We start from the raw sequence: 22,917 nt of genomic DNA on the forward strand, positions 1-22,917 counted from the left end.
CATTTTTTATTTTTTTATTTCGTTTTGTGGTTTTTTTTTTAACCCAACTGTTTTATTATATTACTTATTTTGTCTTCTTTCAGATTCTTCCTGGAAATCAGATTATTTTTTAATTTTATTTTGATTTGTTGTTTTTTTACAGTGTGGATTTTTCATTTTGTGACCAAGTAAACTTTATTTAAGCACCTTTCACTTGTAAAACCATGACGTATAAATGCTTCTTTCATAAAATTGGTTTTGTGAGTATTTTTGAGTTTTTTATGACAAAGATTTTGAATTCTTTTAAAAAAAAATTTAGGTTAGAATTGCAAATATTGTTTAATTTACTTTTTTTTTTTTTTTTTTTTTAGACATTTGCTGTTAGGACATGAAAAAAAACTGTATTGTTTCTTAATTGAAAATGGCATCTGGAAATATTTTTATACAAATTTATGGACTATGAAGGATTTTTCACAGTTTTGATCACTAAACCTGACCTTTGAAGGGAGAGGGGAATACAAGGACCTGGCAGCCTTAAATAACTAAAAATAGTTTAGTTTTAGGCTTTCTTTTTTTATGACTTTCATCGTTTTTAGCTTATTTCGGTTGGTTCTATTTATCTTTGAACCTTTTAAATTCAATTTAATGTAAACAGATGTAGAAGACACTCCAACTCTTGTAAGTCAGTTTGTCTGTGGGGTTATGAGTATTTTTACACACTGACATTTAGAGCATTTTGACACATAAACTGGAGAGCTTATGAAATACTTTCCAACTTGCATCTGAAAAAGACCTTCAAAACAGACCAGATGTGGCTGAGTTTGAAATAATTTGCACGACAAATGACTTTTACATTAAAATAATAATTAAAAAAAGAAGGTTTTTCCTAATCATCACCTGCCTTTTTGTGTTTGTGTGTGGGCAGACCCTGAACTTGGCTTACAGCAGCACATTCACCACCTATAGGAACTTTCTGGGCCCGCCGCACATTAAGGTCATGTGCAGACTGCTGGGCTACCAGGGCATCGCCGTGGTGATGGAGGAGCTGCTTAAGGTCGTCAAAAGTCTGGTGAGTGTAATCTAGAAGACCACGAGTGGAGCTTCTGTCACTTGTCATTTCTCCATCATCAACATCGTTGTCGTCCTCTGCTCCGTCATTCAGCTCCAGGGAACCATCCTGCAGTACGTGAAGACGCTGATGGAGGTCATGCCCAAGATTTGCAGGCTCCCACGCCACGAGTACGGCTCCCCTGGTAGGTGGCAGCGCACTGAATGTTAGAAGAGAGCATCATATCTCAATTCAGCATATAACCCAAATACGATTATTAAGCACACATGCCTTGTGGTTTTGCTCCAGGCATCCTGGAGTTCTTCCACCACCAGCTGAAGGACATAGTGGAGTATGCCGAGCTCAAGACGGTGTGCTTCCAGAACCTGAGAGAGGTGGGCAACGCCCTCCTGTTCTGCCTGCTGAGTGAGCAGAGTCTGGTACGGATCGGCCCGCTTCGGGATGCAGCGCCGACTCTCTGCTCTGCAGCCGGCTGACGTTTTTCATGTCCGTGTCTTACAGTCTCAGGAAGAAGTGTGCGACTTGCTGCATGCTGCGCCTTTCCAAAACATCCTGCCGCGAGTGCATGTCAAAGGTAAGCACATTAACATCAAGACACAGTTAGCATTCATACTGCAAAGCAGCAAAACAACAAAAACAGTATTTCAGATGTACATATGTACTTTGTCTACACTAATCTGATCCTTCTACATTTCTGTCTCTGGATATAAGTTTCCCTGATACACACATCTTTTTGAATTGAGTTCCTTTCCTAAATGATTCCCTCCCCTTCTCACTCCAAGCAGTTTCTATTGTTTTATATGGAAGTAACTAATGTCTTCCTAATGTCATTCCAAGAAATTTTATTTTATTCCTTCTGTTTGCATTTTCAGGAATTACTTTTTCTACTTTTCAAAAATTAAAAACATTAAAACAGAAAAGATTTGTCACCTGCACATGACACCAAGTCAATACCTCTGATACTGTTGTTGATGTACATAAAAAAACCCACTTTGGACACTACAATATGTAATATTTTTTGAATTTGGATTTTCCCTCCAAAGCAATACCCTAGAATCTATACATTTAGGTTTTCCCAATCAATATATATCTGGTGTTGTAGAGTTACAGATAACAGTCCAATTATGGTTTTTTTTGTTTTTGTGCTGCAAAATGGTCTATTATTTGGCAAAACCATATTGTCTATTTCTAGATATCTCTTGTTTCTTAAAAAAAAACTGCTGACTTTAAAAAGAGATGTTTTACATAAATCATTTTCTCTATACCACAGGCTCCAAATATAAAGATTGGAGGTCACTTACTACAGATGACTGTCAGAAATCAAATCAAAATATTATTGATAAAATGTTTCTAAATCTTCCTGCACCAGTCAAATAAGTAGTCCCAACCCATTCTTTGTGTTCTCCTTGCCGTTCAGATGGGGAACGCCTGGATGCCAAGATGAAGCGTCTGGAAGCTAAATACACGGCGCTGCACATGGTTCCTCTGATCGAGCGCCTCGGAACACCGCAGGTAGAACCAGGCTAAGCGTTTCCGTGGTTGCAGAGTCGACATCGTAGCATCGTTCTTTGTGCTTTTTTAAAATCCTGCCAGAGTGACATTATGACCAGAAAACTATCGCTCCCTTTCCTTCAGCAAATAGCCATCGCGCGTGAAGGCGACCTCCTGACCAAAGAGCGGCTGTGCTGCGGCTTGTCCATGTTCGAAGTCATCCTGGCGCGCGTGCGCGGCTTCTTGGACGACGCCATCTGGCGTGGCCCGTTGCCCAGCAACGGCGTGATGCACGTGGACGAATGTGTGGAGTTTCACCGCCTGTGGAGCGCCATGCAGTTTGTCTACTGCATCCCTGTGGGAGCCCACGAGTTCACAGTGGAGTGAGTGCAGGATCTCTTCCTGTTCAACCACAAAATGAGCCGCTAAAGTCAGCGTGTTTATCTGAAACGTGTGTCCGCTTCCTGCTCCCTTCCTCCAGGCAGTGCTTCGGAGACGGCCTCCACTGGGCGGGCTGCATGATCATCGCCCTGCTGGGGCAGCAAAGACGATTCGACATCCTCGACTTCAGCTATCACCTGCTCAAGGTGCAGAAACACGACGGCAAGGACGAGGTCATCAAGAATGTGGTGAGTTGGAGAGCAGATCAGTAGCACAACCCGCAATGCACAGATAGATTTTATTACCGAGTTCCTGTCATTTATTTTCTAACACTCATTCTCCAGTTACTTCTGTTTTACTCTGTGACTAATTAATGACTTAATAAATAACAAATACTTCACATTTCTGTCGCCATCGTTGGCAAACACGAGTAATTATGAGGGAAATCAGAACTGTTTATTACCCCCATTGACTGTCCTCTTCAAATAAAATATGCTGCATCTCACATCACTGATTCATCGTGACAAATGAGCATGTAGGGAGGCACCGTGGGAAATCACTAGTTTTCCCTAAACGTACTGTAGGTGTGTATTAATGTTAAAAATATGGTAACGTGGGGCGTATCTGTGTGTTTTCTCCAGCCTCTAAAGAAGATGGTGGACAGAATCCGCAAATTCCAGATCCTGAACGACGAGATCTTTGCCATCTTGAATAAATACATGAAGTCTGGAGACGGAGAGAACATGCCGGTGGAACACGTCCGCTGCTTCCAGCCACCGATCCACCAGTCGCTCGCCAGCAGCTGAGGCGCTGCTGCTCGTCCGCTCGCACTTTGGGACCGCTTCTGGGTTCCAAACACTGTCAGCATTCTCCTGTGTTTCCCTTTGGCCTTCAGTAGCTAAGGACTATTAACTGCAATATATGGGGCCACTTTTTGAACGTTTTAATTTTTATTTTTTTTTGTTTTCACTTGTGCCTTATAAGAATAGATGCCGCCCTTTTTTGAAAGAGCTATTCTTTTGTACTTGGAGGTAGCTGTAGTTCAGGGAGGGAAATTAGTTTTATGAGTATTTAAGGGTTTGCTGTGGTGGAACATTAAAAGGGTGAACCTATTTTTGAGAAAGGAAAAAAATGGTAATTTTGTACTGTCTACATGCATGCTCAAACATTTTAAAGATTAATGAGAAATAACCCTCATCCTTATTATGTTAAGCAAATTATTCACTGTGCCTTGTTTGAAATCTTTTAATCACTTTAATTCAATAAATATGTAACAAATGGTTTTTTTGTCAAGAGATTTTTTTATGTAAAAAGTTCCCCCACCTACTGCCAGATAAGACTCCAAACATAAATTACTTTCAAGTATCACAAAACAAAATGTCAATCATAGTGAGGTTCTTGTCAAAATGTCATTGTCAGCAGGTCCTCAAACCAGAATATATTAGCTTATATTTTTGATTCATAGAAAGAAGGTCAGTGTGTGAAAATCCATGCACATATAACAAAGCATTTCTTTAGAAAATATTTACAGAGCTACAGAGGAATGCAGGTCAGTTAAAGCCGGGGTAGGTTACTTTTATAAATGTGTTTTTTGGTTTTTCATATTTATTAAAACTATCACAGTCGTGACAATATAGCATTACAGACAATCTGAAAAAGAAAATGGAGCTCCTCTGCCTCCTATAGCTAACTACTGACGTACGCCGCTCAGTCGTCCAATCAGAGCCAGAGGGAGGCTCTTAGCGCTGCTAATCTACAGCTTCTGTTGTCAGCGGAGCCTGCCATGAATGCTAAGGCTAGTTAGCATAGCCACAGATGACAGCGGATAAACGGTTTTCTTGGAAAGGTAAGTTGTCTCTCCACCATTAGCGCATTTAGCAGCGGCGTGTTATGGCAGTATGATTTTTGCATCCTTGCTCTGTTATTTTTATCTCCTCACACACACTGCTGCACGCTTGCATAATAATAACCACAACAGGTTAACACCCTTAGCGAGGGTACAGAACGACACTTGGCTAAAAGCAGAGCTTGCGCTCCATAATTTGCCCTGGTGTCAGACTTAAAAGGGCAATATTATGTATTTTCCAGCCATATAGTGTCATTTAGAGCTCAATAAAGTAACTAAGTTAACTTGAGTTGCTATAAAAACGCTACATGTGTCAAATACGACCTAAAAGAAATTTTATTTCCTAATTTAACGCCATAAAATTGGGCCTCTGTCTCTTTAAAAACACCTGCTCTTTCTGAAACTCCGCCTTCAGGAAGTCATCGCAACGTGGCTCCTCTATTGCTGCCGCTGAGAGGAGGAGTATGGGAGAAAGCCGCTCTGTGAGGCGGAAGCTCATAAACTGCATCTCCAAGGAGGAGCTGCGCCTCACAGGCGGAGCTAGCTCCAACCAGATGTTTTGCACAGCTGAATGGTTGCCATGGGCAATGAAAGGATTTCTCAAACATGCATGAAAGAGTCAAGGCAACACTCCAGGTGTGTTTTTTGATGAGGGAATAACTTTATAACATGATGTAAAGTTCAAAGGTTGCTTCTGACTAGGAGTGGTGGATTCCTTCCGACGGCACCAGTAGCACTAATATGAAGTGGAGGAGCTCGATGTATTCACTGATTATCTGTCTGTTATCATGTGTGGACATGGTGACAGTTTTAACCAATATGTAAAAACTTTTTCTCACAAGTTACTTACCCCCAGCTATAACCAAATACGACAGTCTGAGTAAATTAAGGCAAATTAAAACAAATACAATCTACTGGTCCATCCGTGTCCCTCTTCCTCCCCTCACAGTTGATTGTCTCATTATTTTAGAAGCTATCGGCACCAACCCAACGGTTGAGTCTGAAGACAAAAAAAAAAAAGTTTATTAAGCATCTAAAGAGGAAGTCATTGCTCCGTTTCTCCTGGAGACGCTGTCGAAAGGCACACCCCTGTCCTCCATGTCCTCATCCTGCAGCAGTTCGTAGTTGGTGTGAGCGGCCGAGCCGTTGGCCGCCGGGGCGCCGCCGCGCTCCTCCTTTCTGATGGACACGGCCAGCGTCGCCAAGCTGACGCTGACGTCTTTGAAGGCGTGCAGCAGGAAGATGCCCACGATGATGGTGAGGAAGCCGCTGAGGGTACCGATCACGTCGCCGGCGCCCATGTGCTCCCACTCTTTGAAGAGGATGGCGGAGCAGGTGAGCACGGACGTGGTGAAGAACACGTAGTAGATGGGCGTCACCAGCGAGGTGTTGAAGATGTCCAGGGCCTTGTTCAGGTAGTTGATCTGCGTGCTCACGCAGCCCACCAGACCCAGGAGGAGGATCCAGGCCAGGGGGTTCTTAAACACGTTGACGCCGGCGATGCCCTCCTTGATGGCGATGCCCAGGCCTTTGACGCAGGACACGGAGAGCGCCCCGATCACGGAGCAGATGGTGATGTAAACCAGGATGTTGGTCTGACCGTGGCGCGGGGAGACCACAAAGATGAAGATGAGAGCCACAATAATGACAAGAGTGGCGAAGAACAAAAACCCTTTAAAAAAAAATACAATGAGGAATAATCTTTTTAAATAGTATTCAAACCACAAACAAGAATGTATTTTATGTGCTAGAACAAGCAAGTTTCTCAAAAATTATTTTATATGTTCATATGTTAATCAGAGGTCTTACATCTTTTTGATCTTGTATATTCTGGGATTTTTTTTTTCTCAGGCAAAAGTTTGAGTTTCACTCAAATGTCTTCACTGTGTTCTTGAGACAGTAGAGGCTACCTGCTAAGTGCTAACATAACGTTGCTAGCTCACTAGTTTTGTTGGGGTCCATCATGGGAAAGTTGAAACTTATCGCCAGTTGTCTGGATGATGTTCATACATTCCTACGGAGACACGGGTCTTAAATTCCTGTCATAATGAACTTAAAAGTCTTAAATTTAAATTGATGAAACCTACAGAAACCCTGACAGGGGGGCTGCAACCTGCGGTTCCGGTGCCAGTCTTTACACCTTCCACAACGGCTCTTGTTAACTTCTGACTAAAAATTAAGAAAAAAACAGTTGGTGTTTTTAAATAAAGATATAGCAACAAATGCGAAATTTTTTATTTTGGCTGTTTAAAAAAAAAAAAATGTCTGCAATATTTGCACTGAATGTCCAGAAAGAATGACACTAACAGTATCAGTAATATGTTTTTAGGTAGGTTTTCTTTATTACACTAGGTTAGAATCTGTGCTTTTTTAATAAAAAAAACCCCAACCTCTTATGTTCTTTATTTTAAATCCTAAACAATAGAAATAAAACAGAGCGAGTTTTTTTTTTTTTTAACTCCTAAAGTAGATATTTTGTCTAAAATATTGTCTTTTATTTTCTTCAAAAGCATATGTTGCATTTGTGGCTCTAAACCTTTTTTTTTGTTGTTGTTGTCTTGAGAGCAAAAAGTCTCTTTACATTGTAAGTCTCGCTGTCCCCTGTGCTAGATCAACAAAAGGGTAGTGCATGTGTGAGCTTGTCGAGCAGAAAGTTGCGGAAAGCTTTGAGGCAGCATTTCACCTCTCTCGTGTGTGACGGCACCGTTTTATTCCGCCGAGTCATCCCTACCTGGGTCGACCAGCTTCTTGGCCATGTCCTCCAGGCTGTCGATCTCCTCCTCCTTCGGCGCATGAATGACCATGGTGGTGGAGCCCAGGATGCTCAGCAGGCAGCCCAGCTTCCCGTGCAGGTTTAACCGCTCAGTCAGGAAATACGACGACAGCACGGCACTGAAGCACAGAAAAAACAAAACACCACCTGTCATGGAAAGTTTAAACCTAGAATTGCACATGCTTGGAAACAAAACATACAAGATTCCACAATATCTTGTTACTTCAGGTCATTTACTCAAGAATGTACTGAAAAACAAAGAGAGGGCTGTTTGCTCCAGTTTCAAGACGGCATACAGCTGCACGATGGTTTTGATAAAAACTTTTCGGTGTGGAGTGCACGTGATGAGGCGTCTGTACCTGACGAGCACGCTGAGGGCTCCCAGGGGCGTGACCAGGGTGGCAGGGGCAAAAGCATATGCTGCGAAGTTGGCTGCTTCCCCAGCGCCCACTGAAATAAAAAAAAATTAAAAACCAAAAACGTTAGCATACAGTCAGAACATGTCGCAATAGAGCCAGACATGGGGAGGTTTGCCACACTGCAATAAAACAGGGTGAGTACAAACACACTGAAGCACACATATCACAGAAGCAAATCAACTGAAAGTTTAAAAAAAAAGTATATATATATATATATATATATATATATATATATATATAGCTACAGATTTGGAAATGTGATCAAAAACATTACAATAACACAAAGCTTATCACTTACTTGATAGTAAACCAGCCCACCACAACCATTCTTTAAGATATGCATGACCGCCCTGCCCTGAAAAACAGAAAAAAACCAACAGATTTTATTACTGCGTAGCGTATCAATAAATAGAGAGGAGTGAATCAAGAAGCAACCTCACGTCTAAGAACAGAGTAAAAAAAAAAAAATCATCATAAGGAGGCATCAGATCTTACTTACCACTCACTTTTTGAGAAGTTTTTTTTTTCCCAAAACCACCTTTTTGTACAGCGTCCATTTTGCTTGACCCTTTGCACTTTGTGTAAGTTTCCCAAAATAGGAGACTTTAAGTCTTCCATATTAGATTATTACTAGACTGGATTTCAATTTGCTAGACCAGACTGGTCACACTGGATCAGTCCGGCCTTTCAAAATAAAGCTTACAGATGCCATAATTAAAAAAGGGGACAGGGTCTTACAAGTCATACCAGGAGTCGGCAACGTTTACAATCCAAAGTGCCATTTCAGCCCTCACTCCTTGTAAATAAAACTTTAAGAGATGCAAATGTTACATCAACTATTTAAATAAGAATATTTTTTAAAGAACCCCAGTTTAATTTATTTCTGGGTTTTGAAATGCACAAAAACATAAAAACTTTGGAAAACGCGAGGATTGATCCACTTTTCTTGGACGGGATTTTGATATTTGGGGAATAAAATGACTACTTATACTTTTAATGTCATTCTATTGTAAAAACGCAATGCAATTATTTCCATACATATACATCAACTCCTAAGACCTGGATTTATTACATCTTTATAAAAAAAAAAACATCAATTGGTTCTTTAGCATTTTTGGTCACATTTATTATTATTATTAAACCTCGGAAGGACTAAAGAGACACTCAGCTCCATGCTGCGGATGTCTGCATTAGATCGCCAATTCTCTTAAAATAAGGCGTAGAAATACTCATCCAAATAAAAGCCTCAATATTTCATTGCAACATTATTGGAAAAGTAGGTTCCATAAAACTAGTGACTAAACCTGTAATTGGGAAGATTATGTTTGAACCCTAAGTTCTTCAGGAACCTAGACTAAAAAAGAAGAAGACAGAATCAAGATGATCCTCACACTAAAAGTCTTGTTCTTTGGTAGGTTTGATTATAAAGAACGTTGTTTAAAACTCATATTAGTTAATTTATGTTACACAAATGCTGTTAGACATTACGAACCATTAAAATATCATCTGGTCTTCATTACACTTGCTGTCTAAAGTGCATTATCGAAACTAACCAAAAGAAGAACCTTCAGATCTGAGGAAAAGGTCAAGTGAGCTACTGATATTAATGATTACCAGGAGTTGAAAAGACTCTGTGACACACACACACACATGAACACACCCTGCTCCAGGGAGCCGGTATAAACACGCCTGTAAAACACAGGGCAGGGATTAGCGAGTTTCCTGACTGGTCCGACTTCTGGTTTGGCTGTCAGCGATGCACATCAGCAGCAGGGAGTGCCTTAAGGGGAGCTGGCAAATTCAATCAGATATGTTGTGATCTGGGTGTTCAGACAAAGAGCGGCCGGTACCTGCCCGCATCGATCCCTTCTTAGCCAGCCTCAGAAGACCTTTCTTCTTCAGGATGAAGCTTCCACCGATGAAGATGCTGGAGCTGATGGCCAAAGCCAGGCCGATGTAGAAATCGTACTTCCCCCGGTCCTGACCCATGGTGATCCTGGATGTGTTGGAGTGATTTTTCACATCCACCACCAAGCAGGGAAGATGCTCTCCGAAGGAGCAGCTCTGGCAACCTGGAGGGAGGAAAGAAGGAGGCGGGGAGGGGGGAGATTGAAAGAGCACAATAAGAAACAACAACAACAACAACAACAGATTCCTCAGACTTCACGTCCGTCCCTTACAGCGGGAACCTACCGGCGACACAGGACACATTACACAGCGGGAAACCATAACCTGACGCGTTGAAGAAATCCATGTAGGGCGCAGCGCGTTTAAGAACATATAGTCCCTCTGCTGCCTTATCCCAAACAAAGACATGAGAGGCTGAGCTTATCCAACCGGTTGTCTGAGTGTTGCGCCGCCACGGACACAAAACCTTGTGAAACTCGGTCAGCTGCTATGCAAATGAACTTCTTTCAGGAGTTTGGAATCAGGAAGCAGCATTCCTGTATTGGTCAGGTGCGCCTTGATAGGAAGCTAACCTGAGGAAGCTCGGGCTATAATTAAGGCTCTATTATCAACCAATAAGCTGCTTCGGCAGAAGCTCTGACGCGCCTAACCCATTATTTGACTCAGCTACAAATAAATGGACACAGAGCACAGCGAGCCGAACACGTTAGCTACCATTAGCGTCACAGCACTCCTAGCTAAGCCACAGGAGTCAGTGTGAGCGGCGAGCAGCGCAGTTTGAGTCCCCACCTTACTTACCTGCTCAAAGGCGGCTGTATTTCCCCCCCTCTAAACCAAGCGAACAGCGACTGGCCAGCCTGCGTCTCGGCTCTGCTTTGGACGGTCACATACTGTTTCCTCCTTCTTCAACCAGGTTCCGATAGCGGCCACTGGAGGACTGCCACACCGCGAGCTGCTTCTTCTTCTTCTTCTTCTGCTGCTGCTGCTTATCAGGGCAGAGCGGAGGCCGCTGAACCGTGTGCCCTCCGCCGGCTGAAACCCAGTACCACAGAGATCACTTACAGACCTCTGACCGGGAACACGGCACCGGCTCCACGGGGTTCTACATTACAACACGAAGCCAGAATCAGTGTAAAAACAACTCAAAAGCAAAGAAACGGAAGAGGCGGCTCAAACTAACACGAGGCCATAAAGAGAATATATTTTAGGGCTGCTATAAAGGTTGGTGTTATGCAAAATCGACTGGTTTTTTTTAGGTTTATGTCATATAATAATGTCATTCCCTCATCAAAAACATACAAACATACTCCTCCAAAAATAATCAGTTCAAAACTTTATAATTAAATACAAGTTATCTGGATGTGTTACTATGACTCCGACAAGGCCTTTTTGATCACAACAGTAACAATAATTGTGTTCGACTGACTTAAAATTTATGCTTTCGATCCTACAACCATGCTGAGGATCTGTTGTGGTGCCAGGAGAGTCAGTGCACCAAGTGGATAAAATAATAGGTAGTAGCTGAGGTATGTGTACAGTATTTTTTGCTTGTATGCATAATTGTAACAAGAGGGATCCAGAGTTAACATTTAAAAAGATGAAAAAGTTGTTTGTCGTGAGAACATTCCACCCTGGAAAGAGAAATGTTCAAATGAATCATTAAACGTTTCGACTTAAACGGCATAACTTAATATGTAGAAATCCGACTGACACTGTAATATGAAAATCCCACAGATTTTACATTTATTACATGTAAAATCAATAAAGATTACAAAAAACAACATCTATGCGACGTTGTAATAAAATTAAATAAAAGTGTAAACCATCGCCAGCTTTAAAACTCCCTTCATCTGACTGAAACGAAGCAGTTGCTCTTCATCTTTTATGCAACACCGGTGCTCAAGAATCATCAGGTGAAATGGCTGAATAATTCAAAAGGCACAGTTCAAGTCCAAGTGTAGGTAATGCCGTAAGTACCCTGTGGGGAAACCTTGTAGATGAACCAAAGCGGAGTGATTTGTTTAGATACGACGAATGCAGGCAGTTTAATAGTAATTTGGAATGAACTGACAGATAAAGTTAGAATAACAGGGATAATAATGGCTTATGTTATTATAGAAAAACTAGGAGTCAATAACAGAATACCAATTCTGTTATTTAGTATTAAAAGAAACTTTCATCATCTTTGACTGACCGACTTACGTTAAGTGGAAGGGAAATTACACATGATTTTCAAACCTTTTCCTTTAAAACAAAAAATATGGTTGTTGCCAGGTAACCAAAGAGTGAGTGAGTTAGTTGATGCCACCGCTTAGCTTAGCTAAGCTCAACCTAGCTTAGCTCAGCTAGGTTGAGCGGCTAAAGCCTCTCCTCTGCCTACATCCCCCAGAATGCTGTGCGGTACTGGATCAGAATTCAGTGACATTATTGAAAATCCTATTAGACATATTATATATTGATATCGATCACATTGTACATATATTGCTACTGGTCTATTGTCCAGCTCTATTTCACTTGTAAGTATAAACCGATTGACAATTTGCCAAAACGAAGGAAATTTGATCTGATTTCTCAGTCTACCCCCTACAAGAGACCCGTATGGGTTTCATAAACAGGCACAACCTTTTAATTTTTATTTGTATAAATAGCCAGCCTCTTAGTAAAACATGGCAGTGGCACCATCATGCCTCACTGAGTTATAGGGGTGGAGTGTATGTCACGTGTGATCATTAAACATCTTTTTTCCTCTTCCTCATGCTGCATTACTCTACATTGGCCTAGTTGATAAAATGCACAGAGGTTTGTGGTTGTGTTTTGTCAAAATGTAATAAAGTTCTAGTTATATCACCACTTCTGCAAAGCACTGTATAAAGTCCCTACACTTCCTTACTCTTGTACAGCCCTTCAGGTGCAGAACGCTAGTGATGGGTAAATGAGGCGTTATGAAGCGTTTCGACCCATAGCAAAACTGTATCGATACTGTGTCGATACTGTGTCACTGAATACTGACACCTGCTGGACATTAAAAATCCCTACAGGCAACGTAGTTGACAGACTGATTTGATGACCTAGTCTATACAATAAGATTTAAGTCGTTGTATTTTATTGTGTATTGTATATTGTATTATGTCATATCTTCAGTTAAATTCAAAATATATTTGATATTATTAGACACAGTCATTAAATAATGTGAACATGTACCAAGTGATGAAAATTTAAGTGAACGTGTTTGGAATGAGGATGCTTGGGGACTGGGATTTTATTTCCCACAAATTTTCATTCAAAAAAATAAGTTTTTCCAACATTTTGAAATGTAGTCTGTTACGCTTTTTTGACAGCTTCTCCTGCTGTAAGAAAAAAATTAAGTAAATAATACATTTATATGAAATAATTTCTAAAAAGAAACTGAGTAATTTGTAGAATGGCTATATACCTGAGTTTATCCAGGGGTATCTGGGACTTCATTCTGATGCCTGGCCCTATAATGCCTCAGCATTGAGGAGGTGGATTTATTTAAATAAAACAGTTCTGTCAAACATATGCAACACTTAACCTGCAGAACATAATATGAAAGTAAACTAAGAGTCAATTTCAGCTGAGTTTGGATTCAGATAGATCAAGTAGAAACGGAAAAGACAACCGGATGAAACTACAACGAAGTGATAACCAATAGCTTGTTTTCTGACGTAAGATCAAAATGGTCCCAAACCACGATACCTTTCGTTTGCCTCGAGGCTCCATAGTTGACGTTGTACCGTAAAAGATCAAGAATTCTTTTGGCAAATGCATCCCGTTGACAGATTCGCTTCCTTATAAACACAGTTTGGCGCGCCAGTGTTCAAAACAGTTCACTGTATCGGTCACGTGACTTGCTGAAAGCAATACGCGCACCAACACGGGGTTTTGTCTAAGGGCTCGACACATCCGCCGACACGTCGGTTGCCGGACCCATCACTACAGAACGCCATTTTGTTCCCAGACAAATCCCACCGACTATCCGATAAAATGCTCACAATGTAATCAATGCTTTCCTCCTCGCACTTATGTGGTCAAAGGTCACGGCTGAGAGTTTCATCTCACAGCTTTGGTCACTTAAAGGGGAGGTAGTGCAGAGCAACAGAGTCTGTGTCCTGCAGAACAAACCTCCCCCTCGAAAAAACACCGTAACACAATCAGTCCGTCTTTTTCCGTTCCTTTTTCTCCTTCCAGGTAATCACAGCTTCCTGGGAAATTCGAAGGAGTATCACTCCCACACACACCGTTGTCAGGCCGCAGAGCATGGCGAGGCCGTCGGTGAACGTGAGTCCCGTCCACTCCTTGAACAGAAGGGCAGAAGCGAAAATCACAGTGGACGTGAACGTCACGTAGTATATCGCTTCAAATATGTTGGAGCTGAAGCACTCCAAGGCCTTGTTGATGAAGAAGAACTGGATCAGTATGCTGACCGCCAGCGCCCCCAGCAGGCCAAGGAAGAGAGCCACGGCGCCGACGTTTGGCTGTCCTTCGCCGAACACATCAGGAGCCACCAGGCCGAGTCCTTTGCTGCTCGGGACGGTGAAGCTTCCCAGAAGCGAACATATGGCGACGTACACCATGATGTTGGACGTCCCGTGAGCTGGAGCGACCCACACGATCAGGGTGACCAGGGCCAGCACCACGAGCAGGATGTAGGTTACAAACACTGCAGGAGGAAAGAGTAGACGATGAGTGACACGGTCCGCCATGTTTCACACGCACATTAAAAAGTGTTAGTAAAAGAGAAATGTACGACAGCATATTAGGTCCATTATAGATTGAAAAAAAAGAGGAGTACATTTTAAAATTAAACTCAGTTGTTTTTTTTCTAGAAAATACAGGAAAATTTCTCAGATCCAAAAGTCAAATATTTGCAAGAAAAAAATTTGACTTTTCTAAAGTCAGAATTTTGGGATTAATCTGAGAATTTGAGAAAAACCTTAGAGATTTTTGAGTTTCAAAATCTTTGACTTTTGAAACTCCAAAATTTCCCAAATGATTTTCTAGGCAATTTCTGATATAAATTTCAAAATTAATTATTTTTTTTTCTTCACATTTTTGACTTTTCAAATTCAAAAATACTTTATTGACCCCAAAGGGTAATTAATTGTTCAAAGTCATATTAATTGAATTTTTTTTTAAAGAGCTATTGTAGATGGTGATGGTTGTTGGCAGGAAAGATCTCCTCCTTTTCCATTTTCAAGCGCAGAAATTTGCCTGTTCTTTCTAGGAAGAAAAAAAAAAAAATTAGGTTTTTGGCAGAAATGTATTCCCTCTTTCTTTTTCTATCTACAATGGCCCTAATAACTCGGAGTATAAATTAGCACCTGGATCTGACAGTCCGTCTTCAAGCTCCTGCCTTGACGTTGCCACCGCTTTAGGGGCATGAGTGATGAGCACGACGGAGCCGCAGCAACAGATGATGCAGCCGAGTTTCCCCAGGACGTTTAAACGCTCCTCCAGGATCCAAGAAGCCAGGACTGCTCTGTATCCCAAGAGAACAACATTACTACAAATACAGAGTTCAAGTGGTCTCACAAAGGCCTTCCTATCAATTTCTGTTTTTCACATTAATAGATGTAAAAAGCCGGACACATCTATTATTTAAGTTTAGATAACAGCACCCTACTAAGACAGCCGATAACCTGATTTGTTTTGCTGACAGACAGAACTGGTCAATAAGGCACAAGAAACATTGTTTCTTCTATGACATCATGCAAAATATCGCGGGATATTTTGCGATACTATCGTGATAACAATACTTTTGACGATAACTATTTATTACTTATTTTTTAGGAAACTGTATGCAATTATGGCCCCACAAACACAAATAGCGCTCTTAATAAATATTCCCGTTTGCAATGTGCTACTTTTGAACACCAATCACATAAATAAGTGTGACACAAACTGCATTTTCACATTTCCAGCTGCCCTGTGCCCTCCGAGGAAACACATCACCACAGCATGATGCTGCCACCACCGATTTGGCCAGAGGCTTACCCAAACAGTACTCCAAGGGCCCCTAATGGTGTAACAATCACAGCAGGGGCCAGGTTATACGCCAGGAAATTCCCAACTTGACCAATGATCACTGAGAAAGCAGACGGGTGTGAGATCACATTTAGCTGAAAAACAAAAGCTTTCGAGGAACAAAACATTCTTCATGTCACACTCACTGCACAGCGTTCCACTGCACCACACCACATCTGTAAGGTACGAACACCCTGCAAGACATGAACGGCTTCAGACCGCGCTGCCTGAGATTGCACTCAACTTTATAATACATTTGTTTAGTAGTGTCACCACCGTCACGTATTTTTCCGAGTCTATCTGTGCTTGCTTCTTCCCCCCTACCTTTGTCACGAGACCGCAGTATTCCCTTTTTCTGCAGGACAAATGTCGAGCCATTAATAAAGCTTGATATTACGGCTATTGCTATCCCCAGCGGAGCTCCAGTCAGCCATGAGTTATCGGCCATTGCTATGTGCTTTGAGACCAGGGTTGCCAGATCTGATTGACCGTTTCCAGCACAAACACAATGTGAAAACACGCCCCACACAAAAAGCAGCGGGTTTTTGGTTGTCTCTTTTTTTGGACTCTTGGATCAGGGAGAGACGTATGTTTTTTTTGTGGTGCTATCATGTCCTTTTAAGTCTTAAAAAAGTTGCATTGGGATTTCTGTTTTACAGTGCTGGTGTAGAGTGACATTTGATTAACCAATCACTGATGATGTCATGCTTGGCAGATTTCAGGCATTTCAAAATAGATGAATAATATAAGTGCAAAGCACGGCATTTTATTAAAATGTAAAAGTTTTTTTTTTTGCTTTTCTGTCTCACAATGACAACTAGCCCACATTTTAACAACCCTCCAAAAAGCTGTTTTTCTCACCCCAACATGCTCATAAGAAGCCCAATTTCCCAATCTGGCAACACTAATTGTGACATAAAGCGTTTCACTGAGCAACACTGCCACCCAGTGGACAGTTTTCTCTCAATCCAGGTCAACTCCGCCTCTTCAACATCCCGCCTCCACTGCAAAAGTGGCGCGTGGTTTATATGTACGCCGCTCACCCGCGCGGGCGGAGCAGAAACTGACTGCACGCACCCCACATCGGGAGTAGCGGTGAACCAGACCTATCGCATCTAATCTAGCAGTCTGTATACGTAAATGGTTTCCATGCCTCCTTATCTGGTCCAAGACCCGTCAATCAAATCCATTATGAACGTCTTGTTAATGCAGTAAAGCAGCTGAGGGGACGAGAAGAGCTTGACAAGTGACCGCAGGTAATTTATGAATGTCTTGTCTTGGTTTGCGTTGTCTCGCAAGACTGTCCCGAACGCGGTGTTCCGCTTCCTTTTAGCGTCAGGTCTGCAGGGATTCTTGGATGACGGAAGCTAGTTGAGCAAGGGAAAGCTAGCGTTTTGTAAATGTTAGCTGGTTAGCCGGTGAATTGGTTAGCTCCTCCAGTCCCTGACTTGAAGCGTACGCTAGTTAGCGGTATACGGCTACGGCTGCGGTGATGCTGTGTCAGAGGACGGTGTTAGCCGCTGGAGGAGTCTGCTGTCACACTTGCTAGCAAGCGAAAACCACCGTGCCTGTGCTAGCATTCACAGCTTTCCTATTTTCATGCAGGCTCATAGCTGCATAAATTCCTGGCCTTAAATCACGGGGATATTCATGAAGCGGTATGTCGCATAAACAGCTTAAAAGTGTCAGTGTTTTGATTAAGTTGAAGGTATTATCGCTCATAAAGTTCATACACATGAGGGCTAATAGCTTTGTGTATAGCCATATGTCAGATATAGCAAGTCCATATCATGTTTGTTTTTTTGCTTATAGCAACATTTTTGACCCGTGTCAGGTGTTCCTGTATGCATAACTGTCATTGAATACTGATGTGATGCCGTCCAGTGTTTTCACAACAAATGATAAATCCTCCCAGTTGTTTACACCGATGTGATAATATGTCATGGCCTTTGAGTGTTAGCTCAGGGTTGCCAATTCTCACTCTTATCCACATAAGTCTCACTCCTAATACGGAAAGTGCCTACACTTAAAAGAAAAACTGTTTTTTTTTCTTCCCCACCCAAATTACTGTTTGTGTTTGTGGAAATATGGTTTTTGTTGGACTATTCTATTTAAAGGTCCAGCGCTTCTGAAAGAACCTGAATACATCACAGTTCCCCCCACCCCGTATTAGTATTTTCTCAAGTTGAAGTCATGAGTGTAAGATCTTGGGATCCTTTTTAGAACTTGAACTTAAAAACAAATCTGATAACCCTGAAGCACATTTGTGATAGAGACTGGAGTTGCTCAATGTATCATATTGCAGTTGTCATTGCACTATCAATTTGTGCAATATCACAAAAATAACAAACTCCTCGGACGCAATGTTTATTTGGTTATTATATTTCAAGCGCTACCCACTGAAAATCTGCGTGCCAATAATATTTTTGGCCTCCTTTGTAGAGGTTTGATGCCTTTAATTGTTTTCATTTTTGCAATACTCAATAATGATACAGCACATTATCCTAATATTGTTCAACCCTCAATTTTTTTTTTTTTTTTAACAAACTAGGGATGCACTATATATCGCCATCAACATCTGTATCGGTTGATGTTGGTTATTTTTTAACATATCGGCTCAATAAGTAAAACTGTGCCGATACTAACAACTGATGTTTATTTCCATCTTGTTGCTGTTTATGTTTATGTTTTAGGGAGGGGTTTGGTCATGTGGTATTTGTCTGGTTTGTGACAGTAATGAAGCGCAGAATTGTGGGGGTGTTTTAACTGAAGCAGCGTCAGCGGTGTGGTCATTTATTCACGTCATTGAAATGTATATAATTCTGGTTTTTGACCTCAGCTGCAATATTAATATCGGATATCAGCCCTAATTTTCATGTCAGACGACCCCTATAATAAGCACTACCTAGAAATGGATAAAAGCATTATGCCAGTTGTTGATGCGCTTTGAGTTTCCGTATTACCACTGCTTGATTGAAACTCTTGGATACTTGATAATAGTAAAGAGTAGTCAAGGCATTTCTCACCTTCGCCAATTCGTACCCTTATTCGTAACTACATGCTGCTGTTTCCTCCCCCTATTTTTCCCTTTTCTTCATGTAAAGAAACCGATTTGTTGGGGTGCCGTGATACCGTCTTTAGGAGGCCTTATTCCTCGACACAGCCGCCGCAGGTTCGAATCCTGGCCTGGTGACTTTTGCCTGGTCTTCCCTCTCTCTCTCATTACCTTCTTTCCTGTCTGAGTACTTTCAAATAAAGGGCACTAGAGCCAAAACAACAACAACAAAAAAAACATTTGTTTGCACATATTTAAACCTGTTTTTTTTTTTTTAGTTTAGATTTATTTGTGTTTAAACGAATCACAAAAGTATGGCCATTTAAAAAAAAAATCTAATAAAAATGTACATGTAATATTCTTAAAAGCTTAAAATTATACCCTCCTCTTTTTTCCGGCTCTCTCTCTGTTCCCCAATTTGACCCTTATGACCTCTGATCCAACCAGAATGGACTTCCAGACTATACTGTGACATTTCCCTAGCAATATACTAGAGGAGATGATAGAAATGTACTTTTAAATTGGCATGTATCAAAGTGCGCATGAAAGGTCTCCATGGCGACTGTGAAGTAGTGTATTGAAACGTCTCGTGACGAACCAACGAACATTGGTTTGTCATGAACAGTGAGTTTCTGATTCCTAGTTGTCCGCTAGGAATCGCGTCTCTTGATGAAACGTCCTTTAAGACCTTTTTATTGAGGACAAACGTCTTCGCCTTCCTTTGAAAGCTGGTAGTCCTCTCTGCGTCATCCTTCTGATGATTAAGCTGTTGTGTCCTTCTGTCCAAAATTAATAGTGTTACCAGTATTAAAGCCAGAGGTCACTGCTTTCCCACCAGCAGACTTCATCAGTAAGCTGACTCGCTACATCTGAATATTTCAGGCTGATGTTGTCCAAACATCTGTCGGTCGTTACTCAGCTGTTCAGAGGACGCCTCGTACTTTGAGGAAGCGTAGACTCCCAAAGTGAAGAGAGTGGAATAAGCATGCAAATTAAATATTTCATTAATATACGTTTCATGTGTAACGGAGCTCTTCGCTTGTTGCAGGTTGGCTGCGTTTGCAGCCAGGAGAGAAGACGGGAAGATGCCTTCTCCGTCTTTCACCCTGGACGCCCAGCTGAGATTTCATGACAAATGGCTGAAAATAGACTTACAGGTATGTAACCGTGGCGAGGCACAGATCGCCGGATTCGTCTTGAGTAACTTTGTCGATATGGCTGCTCTGTGCCATTTTTTAAAATGACCGCATGGTCAGATTTGTTTCCCTTAAACCTCATTATTCTGGTAAATAATCAGTGGATGATGTCCAGAACGAATTGATTATTACATAATAATCAATCAACATGTCTGATTGTCATGCTAGCAGTTGTACTTGTCCAGTTCTGATTAGCTCCTGCAGCAATGCGCTCCTGGCCCGATATTTTTACTGGCATTCCGGGTTAAGATTTGACTGGGGAGGGAAGCATTGAATTAAATTCCAGCAACATAATTTGATGGTGAAATATTGAATAAATCACAACCTTTTGAAGTAAAATGTTCCAGTGTAAAAATAAACTTCATGTAAACAATAATATGTGTCAGCCTGTGAATCAATTAGTTGCGTGATAAATTGAAATGAGCTTGGTGTGTTTTTTGAAGGGCAATTTTGTTTGCAGAGACTCTATAATCATTTTATTCATGGATTTGGTTGTGTGTGTTTTTATTTGATGTTTTTGGTTGTTGTGTTTTGGATATTTAAAATATCTTCCACTTCCAGTGTGAAGTGTTCGTTACAAAATCAAAGTTCATTAGTCTTTGAGAGGCTGAACTTTGCGTTATTGTGCCATTACATCGCTAGAAAATGGTCTCAAAGCAACAATACTATCGTTTATCGCATAACAAACTGTAAACGATAATATCGCAGTCATTTCGGGGACAATTTATCATCCAGCAAAACTTGTTATTGTGACAAGTTTAATTATCTGTTATTAAATGACTTGTTGCCATACTATATGAAACTCTTACTCTAATTGATTAGGGTGTTACACAATAAGTTTTTTATAATATTTAACTTTCACAATATTCAAATTCCACTCTTGAACAAAGCGGTCGGAAGGACAATATGTTTTCTTCAGAGCCGTCTTCGCTATACAGACAAGTTTTGGGAATTTGTCTAGTGGAATGTTGACATTTTTGACTTGCAGGGAGTTAGCTCCTTCGAATGTAGCGCTGACTGACGGCTCATGCAAACCAACACCTGGACCAATCGAGTACCGGAGTCCAAATGTCAGACGGGATTTCTTAAACTCTCCTCAGCTGTTTGTCCACTTGGTTGACTGTTGGAGCGAGGTGACATTGTGTTCCCTTCACTTAGAAAGACTATATGGATGTATTTAATCCTCTTGCAAAAGAAATAACATTTTAAGAGTGTCAAAATTTTGAGTATTGCAGAATAAGTTGTTTTTCTTTGATTTGTTTAAATAAAACATTGAATATTTCAGTTTCTGAGATGCACAAATCAGAATATTTGTGCGTCTCAGTCAGTTTCTGATTTCTATAGTTTTATAAGTTTGAGCTGCCAATAATTACTCTAGTTCAGTTTGATTTGTCTTAAATATTTTCCAGTAATATTTACATTTCAACTCGCTATGTCATTATTTGCCAAAGGGACAGAATCAGCCTGTGTTTGTGTAGCAATACCAGCTTTGACACGCCGTTTTAATATTTAAAATAAATTCAGACTCGTGATTTGAAGCCTTTTCAAAAGATAGAAAACGTAGATCCTCGCGTTTATTGAGATTTCCACAATGTCGACAACCTTTCTAACGGTAACGTGTCCGCCAACTCACAGCTTAAGAGCTAAACGCAATGAAGTACAGAAATCTTTCCGTAATGCATTCAGCCTTTCTGTTACCTATGAAAAGTCTTGCTCTCTCTCACCGTCTTGGCAGGATAAACTGTTGGTCATAAAACTTTTAAATAATTTTGACGTTTCTGCCTGGTTTCTCACCAGTCAGGACCAAACGGATAAAAATCATCTGATTCCAGACACCGTCCCATTTCTGGGTTCATCTCCAGTCGTTATGTTGTAACGTCGAGAAATCCTAGTTGACATAAACATGAAATAAATGACGGCTTCAAAGTTGGCAGTAAATTAAGTTAATTATACGTAAGCCTAATTAACTTAACGGTTAAGCAGTCAGTTAACCGTGTGATAAATTCAAATGAACTTGATAATGTCCATTCTGATGATTAATATCTTTTCAAGGGCAATATAATTTACAGAAACATCATATCCATCAATCCATTTTATTTATGGCTTTGGTTGTCTGTAGTTTTTATTTATTGTTTTTGGTTTTTGTGTTTTAGTTTGGATATTTAAATTGTCTTCAAGTTCCATTGTGGATTGTTTCTTACAAAATTAAAGTTGATTGGCCTTTGAGAGGACAAACTTGCTTTATTATGCCATTAAAAGTATATTGGTTGAAAACCAGTGGTGGGAAGTAACGAAGTACAAGTACTTCGTTACTGTACTTAAGTACAATTTTCATGTATCTGTACTTTACTTAAGTAGATTTAATAATGGGTACTTTCTACTTTTACTCCACTACATTTTACAGTAAGTATCTGTACTTTCTACTTCACTACATTTCTACAAAAGTGTCGCGTTACTCGTTACATCCAAGTCGCACTGCTCTCTTTTTGTCCGTTAAAATATGAAGTTCAGGAACTTTAAGGTGGCGCCGTAAAATCCAAGCAATAACGTGACTTAGTGTCTGTTGTCACCCATCGCCTCCCCCTTTACTAGCACGCGGAGCTCCAGACATGCGCAGTGGTTTCCTCTGAGCGGGAGAAGATGTCTAACTAATCGATAATAGCTGCATAAATCATAAGATATGACGACATGTAAAACCAGCAGCGCTTTGCTTTCACAGACGGTGGGACTTTGTCCAACTTTTAGCGTCACTTGG

The 22,917-nt window shown here is 40.9% G+C and overlaps 4 protein-coding genes across 7 annotated transcripts in view; 2 read left to right on the forward strand and 2 right to left on the reverse strand.

The window, feature by feature from the left end:
• Positions 1–4,201, forward strand: part of cyfip1 (cytoplasmic FMR1 interacting protein 1) — a 35,924-nt gene extending 31,723 nt beyond the window's left edge. Inside the window, exons 24-31 of the mRNA XM_032571417.1 lie at positions 905–1,048; positions 1,142–1,232; positions 1,337–1,467; positions 1,550–1,622; positions 2,466–2,560; positions 2,684–2,922; positions 3,021–3,168; positions 3,562–4,201. Coding sequence (XP_032427308.1) covers positions 905–1,048; positions 1,142–1,232; positions 1,337–1,467; positions 1,550–1,622; positions 2,466–2,560; positions 2,684–2,922; positions 3,021–3,168; positions 3,562–3,726 — 1,086 coding nt within the window. The 3' untranslated portion in view covers positions 3,727–4,201. The remainder of the gene's footprint in view (positions 1–904; positions 1,049–1,141; positions 1,233–1,336; positions 1,468–1,549; positions 1,623–2,465; positions 2,561–2,683; positions 2,923–3,020; positions 3,169–3,561) is intronic.
• A 168-nt stretch (positions 4,202–4,369) lies between these two features.
• On the reverse strand, positions 4,370–11,087 carry nipa2 (NIPA magnesium transporter 2). 2 transcript variants are annotated; one of them, XM_032571426.1, is made up of 6 exons: positions 10,665–11,087; positions 9,809–10,030; positions 8,257–8,313; positions 7,899–7,989; positions 7,498–7,658; positions 4,370–6,438 (listed from the first exon to the last, which is right to left on the reverse strand). In XM_032571426.1, exons 2-6 carry the CDS (start codon positions 9,945–9,947, stop codon positions 5,792–5,794), a joined length of 1,095 nt encoding a protein of 364 aa, XP_032427317.1. In that variant the 5' UTR covers positions 9,948–10,030; positions 10,665–11,087; the 3' UTR covers positions 4,370–5,791. The 2 variants fall into 2 exon arrangements, with proteins under 2 accessions (XP_032427317.1, XP_032427316.1); XM_032571425.1 differs by lacking the exon at positions 10,665–11,087 and adding an exon at positions 10,152–10,262.
• Positions 11,088–13,074: 1,987 nt separating this feature from the next.
• nipa1 (NIPA magnesium transporter 1) lies at positions 13,075–16,392 on the reverse strand. The gene is made up of 5 exons (XM_032571427.1): positions 16,236–16,392; positions 16,058–16,105; positions 15,882–15,972; positions 15,209–15,366; positions 13,075–14,547 (listed from the first exon to the last, which is right to left on the reverse strand). The coding sequence occupies exons 1-5, from the start codon at positions 16,357–16,359 to the stop codon at positions 14,039–14,041; spliced, it is 930 nt and encodes a 309-aa protein (XP_032427318.1). The 5' UTR covers positions 16,360–16,392; the 3' UTR covers positions 13,075–14,038.
• Positions 16,393–17,042: 650 nt separating this feature from the next.
• Positions 17,043–22,917, forward strand: part of herc2 (HECT and RLD domain containing E3 ubiquitin protein ligase 2) — a 73,529-nt gene continuing 67,654 nt past the window's right edge. For all 3 annotated transcript variants that reach the window (XM_032571166.1, XM_032571168.1, XM_032571167.1), the window contains exons 1-2: positions 17,043–17,167; positions 20,015–20,123. In XM_032571166.1, coding sequence (XP_032427057.1) covers positions 20,052–20,123 — 72 coding nt within the window. In that variant the 5' untranslated portion in view covers positions 17,043–17,167; positions 20,015–20,051. The remainder of the gene's footprint in view (positions 17,168–20,014; positions 20,124–22,917) is intronic.

This window comes from Xiphophorus hellerii, chromosome 9 (assembly GCF_003331165.1).
Source record: "Xiphophorus hellerii strain 12219 chromosome 9, Xiphophorus_hellerii-4.1, whole genome shotgun sequence".
In the NCBI taxonomy this organism is placed as follows: Eukaryota; Metazoa; Chordata; class Actinopteri; order Cyprinodontiformes; family Poeciliidae; genus Xiphophorus; species Xiphophorus hellerii.

What these genes read in the sequence shown, in the direction of transcription:
- nipa2 (XM_032571425.1), bottom strand. Translation starts at nt 10,212, where the DNA reads ATGGATTTCTTCAACGCGTCAGGTTATGGTTTCCCGCTGTGTAATGTG. An exon ending in GAAGGGATCGATGCGGGCAG is followed by an intron (nt 8,314 to 9,808) that starts GTACCGGCCGCT and finishes TCTGTTTTTCAG; the next exon opens with GGCAGGGCGGTCATGCATAT. An exon ending in GCCCTCAGCGTGCTCGTCAG is followed by an intron (nt 7,659 to 7,898) that starts GTACAGACGCCT and finishes TCTGTGCTTCAG; the next exon opens with TGCCGTGCTGTCGTCGTATT.
- nipa1 (XM_032571427.1), bottom strand. Translation starts at nt 16,359, where the DNA reads ATGGCCGATAACTCATGGCTGACTGGAGCTCCGCTGGGGATAGCAATA. An exon ending in ACTGCGGTCTCGTGACAAAG is followed by an intron (nt 16,106 to 16,235) that starts GTAGGGGGGAAG and finishes CATGTCTTGCAG; the next exon opens with GGTGTTCGTACCTTACAGAT. An exon ending in AGACGGACTGTCAGATCCAG is followed by an intron (nt 14,548 to 15,208) that starts GTGCTAATTTAT and finishes TTCCTCCTGCAG; the next exon opens with TGTTTGTAACCTACATCCTG.